This window comes from Condylura cristata, unplaced genomic scaffold (genome assembly GCF_000260355.1).
Source record: "Condylura cristata isolate star-nosed mole 26May11 unplaced genomic scaffold, ConCri1.0 scaffold00039, whole genome shotgun sequence".
NCBI classification, from domain to species: Eukaryota; Metazoa; Chordata; class Mammalia; order Eulipotyphla; family Talpidae; genus Condylura; species Condylura cristata.
In genome coordinates this window covers 5,489,343-5,495,091 of record NW_004567140.1, presented here as the reverse complement: position 1 = coordinate 5,495,091, position 5,749 = coordinate 5,489,343, and the positions used below count along the sequence as shown (strand labels likewise).

General features: G+C 55.5%; 1 protein-coding gene across 2 annotated transcripts in view; it reads right to left on the bottom strand.

Moving 5' to 3' along the window:
- Positions 1–4,710, bottom strand: part of LOC101620658 (metallothionein-1E-like) — a 6,131-nt gene extending 1,421 nt beyond the window's left edge. Inside the window, exons 1-3 of one of the 2 annotated variants that reach the window (XM_004693582.2) lie at positions 4,601–4,710; positions 4,079–4,144; positions 3,233–3,470 (exon numbers count right to left, since the gene is read on the bottom strand). In XM_004693582.2, the coding sequence (XP_004693639.1) occupies positions 3,379–3,470; positions 4,079–4,144; positions 4,601–4,625 (183 nt within the window). In that variant the 5' untranslated portion in view covers positions 4,626–4,710 and the 3' untranslated portion in view covers positions 3,233–3,378. Of the gene's footprint in view, positions 1–3,232; positions 3,471–4,078; positions 4,146–4,600 lie in introns of those variants that run through there. The other variant, XR_001146110.1, reaches the window with a different exon arrangement.
- Between the last annotated feature and the right edge of the window lie 1,039 nt (positions 4,711–5,749).

Below are 5,749 nucleotides of genomic sequence, written 5' to 3'. Positions count from 1 at the left end.
GGGACGTCCCCCCCAAGCGCGGTTGTGGTCCGTGCGCACCGTGGAAAAGGGTCGCCCTTTTGGCGCCCTCTCACGCCGAGGAGGTGTCAGCCAGAGGCCCTGGTGTCCCGGCCCGCAAGCCCGGAGTTTCCAGAGTTGAGCCTCGGTCCAGCCGCGTTCCGGGAACTCGGCCATTGCATCATCGCCGCCTTCCACCGCCACATCCTCTGCACCTTGACCTCGGCCCCCTTTCCCGGAGCCGTGCGCAGCCCCAGCCCAGTGCCGAGGGCCTGGACCGGTGCCAGGGAGCTGTGTGCAGAGGACTTGCCTTGGTCCTGACCTTCACCTCCACCCACCGCTCTTCAGTCCCTCCCTGCCCGGGTCCAGTAGGGCGAAGGTGTGACGCTGGGCCTGCCCTCCCTGGGGTCTCTCCTCTCCTCCCTCCCTCTCTTTCCCCACCTTGCCTTCCTGCCCCCCCTTCTGTTTCTCCTCTCCTCCTTCCCTCTCTCCCTCCCTTCCTTCCTCTCCATCTGAAGGGATGTACAGGCACATTTATCTGAGTCCCAGGCAAGCCACCCACTAACCAACGAGGGACCTGAAAAGACATCCTGAACCCCAGTACTTATAAACATCAACACAGGCATTGGGACAACGGACAAGCAGAACTTCCCAGGGGCCTCCCACAGCCCACCCCACTCCAGGAGACAGAGATTCTGGTAACAGAGATGCGCCCCAGGGCTGAGGTGCTGCTGGGTGACTGTAGACAGGCGTTACTCAATCAACAGAGCTGTTGCTTCTGTCGTGGGTACCTGACTAGATTGCACACACCTAGTCGGCCTGCGTCCTCTTTTAATCACTTTCACTCTTTGAACTATAAAAACAGCCCCAAAGGCAAACATTCTTGATGAGTCTCTTTTCAACAGCAGAACTAAATGAGAGGTAAGTAAGGAGTGAAATAACCCAGTTCACAGTGCTGAAAACTGATCTGATGAGAGTGGCGTGGGGGGAAGGAAAGAGAAAGTCCAAGAGAAGAATTTCTTTTGGCCCAAGTGTGATTTTGGTGCCTCTGCTGTATCAAGTTCAAACCTGGTTGGGACAAAGTGACAGAAAAGGAACCTAGTTCTGGAAATAAATTGACCCACATTCTCCATAGCGATAGAGCCCTCGCTTTTGTGTAGGTAGATAGAGATATGAGAGAGAGAGAGAGAGAGAGAGAGAGAGAGAGAGAGAGAGAGAGAGAGAGATAAAACCTCATTATTCTCTCTCTATATGAATATATAGTCAGAAAATATGAATTGTGTGAAAGAAAATGCCCAAATAGTGGTGCAGGCGAGAGCTGGCATGCAGGCATTCCTCTGCACTGTCCTGAGGACCCCGGCTGTCTGTCGTCCTGGTATATCCTGTACTTATTCATTCATTTACCCGTTCATTTGCAAGAATAATTCTCTTGGGCAATGGGGCTCAGCAGAACACAGGCCGCACAGCTACGCTCACCAAGCTGGAAACACAATGTCTCGTATGCTGCAGCCGATGCTGATACAGCCGCTCACTGTAGCAGGCATCAGTCTAAGTTCCGTAACAGTCTCATGCATCGGATCCCAAGAGCCAGGCTCTGTGTCCTTTTTACAGTGAGAACCCTGAGAGGTTGCCAGGCAGCTGTGGGACAGGTGGAGAGGCACCCACACTGGCTGAGGGGCATCTACCCGCTTCCCCCACCCCCACCGTGAGGTCACACAAAGGTGAGGCAGCTGAACATGGCACAGAGGCAGTGGGCTGGGAGACCGGAGCTCCCTTCTCAGAGGTCCGTGACCTTGCCAGGCAGCCACATCCACGCCCATGATCCAGAGCACAGCCATCCTCTCAAAGCAGCCTTCTGATCTGAAGAACAAGATCGGATTTAGCATCCAGTGGCGTCCAGTGCGGTAGGATCAGAGTGAGATGAGCTTCACACCTCTGACTCTGAGCTGTGTGCCATGGACAGGATGAGGAACCTGAAATGTGGCACATTCGGGTCAGTCCCTGCTTGTTAACTCCACCACTGGCTCCTGTGGAGATCAGGTGACGTGGAGCAGGTCAAGCTTCTGCGTCTGTCCACCTCTGTGACGACCCTGTCCTGGGAGGCTCGTTGCAGGAAGACACCCACACTCTCCCTGACGCTGGACATTGAGCTTCCACTCCCATCTCTCCCCCCTAACTGGGCCATGTCTCCAAACCATTACTCCTTACCCCCAGGGTGCTGGTGGCAGGCCCAAAGCATCCTCAGAGACCAGCGTCCTCCCTGATCACAATGACCTCTGCAAGGAGGCCCTCTTTAGGAGCTGGGCCGCGATGTCATTCATTCTACTACTGGGCAAATGAGTCTGCCAGTGCCAACAATTTCCCCCTTCCAGAGGCCTATTGGGACATGGGCTGTGGACCAGGAATCCTGACACCAAAGCAGATCTGCTCAGCACATCTGGCTTCTGAGATCCCCACCATGCCCAAGCCTGTGGGTGGGGGAGAAGAAGAGGGAGGTGTCCTGAGCCCTGGCCCATGTGACTAGCCTAGACTGAACACCAGATAGCAACTCCTCAACACGTGGCCAGGGGAACCAAACAGAGCAATCACAAGTCACTAGGACCTCATCCTGCCTCAAACTCCAGCACAGTCTCCAAATGGCTGGATCCACCCCTACCTGGCACAGTGTTTCACGTGAGCCAAAGCTCACCGAGAAGTAGCATGTCCCCCAAATCCCACTGGTCACTCTGCTGATTTCAAGTAGGCCAGAGCTGGATTTTGAACAAAGACCTGATTTTATCCTTACTAGAGAGCTCTTAAGGGGAGAGGGTGTCCCGTCAGGGGCGAGAGGGTGTCCTGTCAGAGACACTGGGCAAGCCAAGATGATGGGTTCTTTGTGGGGTTGTTGAGTACAGAGCTACTGAAGGTATAAGTGCCCTCTCCACACACACACAGGAACTAGTTTCTGATTTGCTTTATTAATTTGCGAATGGTCAATGCACCTTGAATAAAGACATTAATAGCTATTCATGTATTTTCATCAAAGTTTATATCTTTGAAAGTTTGTATCTGGCTCTTCAGCCAGTGTTGAGAAGCAAGTCCTGTGCTGAATTCAATCAAGCAGGGACTTGGATTCTGTCTCCTCTGAACTTTGAAGCTCAGAGCACTGAAGTTGGGCAGTGAATCTCCAGTGGTCCCAGCCCGTTCTACCAGCGCGATCTCTCTTATTTCCAAAGCACAGAAGAGAAGCCACAGCCATAGTAAAATCACCAACTTTTATTGTCACTTGCATATTTCATAGAAAAAGGAATGTGGGGAACAGAGGTCCAGTAAAAAAACAACCAAAAACGCAGGTTTGTACACGTGGCTCTATTTATATCGGGGAGCGTGGTGCCCCCCACTTCAGGCACAGCAGCTGCAGCTCTCCGATGCCCCTTTGCACACGCAGCCCTGGGCACACTTGGCACAGCCCTGGGGGCAGCAGGAGCAGCAGCCTGGGGAAGAAAGGGCAGAGTGAGAAGCAGAGAGACCGCAGTCACCGGGGCAGGTTTCTGGCCCCTGCAGGCCTGGCACTGGCTGTGCCCCGGCCCTGGACGACCTGAGTTGAGGGTGCATGCCCTGTCCTGGAACCTTTCCCAAAGGGCCTGTCCTCTAAGACCTGCCCACCTAACCTCAGGACACACAGAAAGCCAGACAGACAGTGGCAGGGCCCGCGGGTAAAAGAGAGCGGCTCCCAAGTACCATCCAATAAAGTAAGGTGAGTCCTGAAGATCGTGGAAGGGTTAACTCCAAACAGGACAGGTCCCAGGAGGGCCAAGGAGGCTCAGGCTATGCCAGCAAGCCAGGGAGCCCACCAAGTTCACCAAGTTCAGGGGCACGAAGTACTTTAAGCCACTGGAGGGGGGGGGGGCAGGAGACTTCATTTTGGCTCATTCTGCTTCTGGTTCTGCTTCCTCATTCTGAGAGAGATTGGGACTCAGCCACCTCCATGGCTCCTTCAGTTCTGATTCTGGTTCAGGTGCAGAGGGACGCTCCTGCCTGCCCAGCTCTTGCCCCACTCCTGCCCAGCCCCCGGGGTCCCAGCAAAGCCCCCCCAACTCACTCTTCTTGCAGGAGGTGCATTTGCAGTCTTTGCACTTGCAGGAGCCGGCACAGGTGCAGGCGCCACCTTGATGTGGGAAAGACAGGCATGTAGGTGAGCAGATACAGCAGTGTGGCCAAAATGTGCCCGCCCCCTCTGGTCAGGACGCAGCCCTGGGAGCTCCAGCCCCTTTCAGGGCAGACTGAGGGCGCCCGGCCTTCCTTCTCCCCTTCTCCTGCTTTTCCTTCACTAAGAAGGCTCCTCGGGCCCCGAACCCCTAAGAGGCAATAACCCACTTCTCATCAAATCCTGGCAGCTTTAAGGCCTGGACAGAGCACGGGGTCCAGCAGTCTAGCCACCTGCAGAGTGACGGGGAGCGGCACAGCCTTGAGCCCTGACTCTGAGCTTTAAAACAGAGGCACAACGAGGACGCAAATGCTGTCCGCACGGAGACTGGGGCGAAAGCAGGAGCTAAAGCCCAACTCAGCCCAGACTCAGAGGGTTCCTGCTCCAACCCAGAGCCCAGGGTCAGCCGGCTCTTACCAGTGCAGGAGCAGTTGGGGTCCATTTCGCGCTGAGGTGAGACTGGAGGTGCGAAACTAGAGACGAAGAGGCGCGGGCGCTGGAGGAAAGCGTAGTGGAGCGGAGCCGCGGAGACCTGACTTATAGCCCGAGGCGGCGTCCCGGGCGCAAAGGCCCCGCCCCGCCCGCCCCGTGCCCTGCGGGGCAGAGTCGCCGCCCGCCGCCGGGCGCAGGCCGGGCTGAGTGCACCTGTCGCGCCGTGCGCACTGTCCCCGGAGCCCTGCGCAAAGTCCGCGTGGCGCGGCCGCCCCTGGAGACCTGCACAGCCCCTGGCGGTGGGTCAGGGGACGCGGTGTCCCTCTGCCCGCTGCCTTTCTCAATGATTCCATCTCCTGCAACCCTGTCCCCGGGGTTCCGGGCAATCAGCCCCAGTATCCCCTACCATCTTAGTCACCTCAGCGCCTCCCCCCAGCCCCCTGCCCCGCACCCTCCGGTGACCTTTCTCCCAGCCGAGCCGTGAGCAACCTCCCCATGCACTGGCCGGTGACTTGTACCTGGGAGTTGTGGGTCCGAGCTGCAGGACACTGTTTATCACTTGGTTCTTTCCCTGACTTTGCAGGGGTTACCTGCTCCACCCCACTACCCAGCTGGTGCACCCTAGTCAGTGATAGAGGGTCTCAAAAGGTGGGGTTGCCCTCCACCTCCACCCCACCAAAGGGGTCATTTTGGTTGACAGGCAGGCTTCTCATTAAATAGCAAAGCTGAAAAGTGATGATTTCAATGCACCTTGCAATTACACAGCATTTAGTCAGTGCAGGCCTGTTTTCACTGCTTTTATTCTTGGAACCATAACAACAGCCCTAAAGGGAAATCCTGTTTATGCGTTTTTTCCCAAAGGCAAAACGACCTACATCAAGAGGAGTTAAATAGAGAACCCAGGTCACAGAGCTAGGGCTAGAGCTGATTCAAGACACTTCCTAAGAGAAGGGGCCCAAGTGGACTTCCCGTGCGCCCAGGTGTGGTTTCAACAGCTCTGCTGCTCAGTCAAGCTTGGGAGGCACAGACAACACCAGAGCAATGTGCTGTGATTTTCTGTGTCTGGGAGAAAACGAGTCTTGCTTTTCACATATAGAAATTTATCTAGAAAATATAAATTCTTTTTTAAATGTT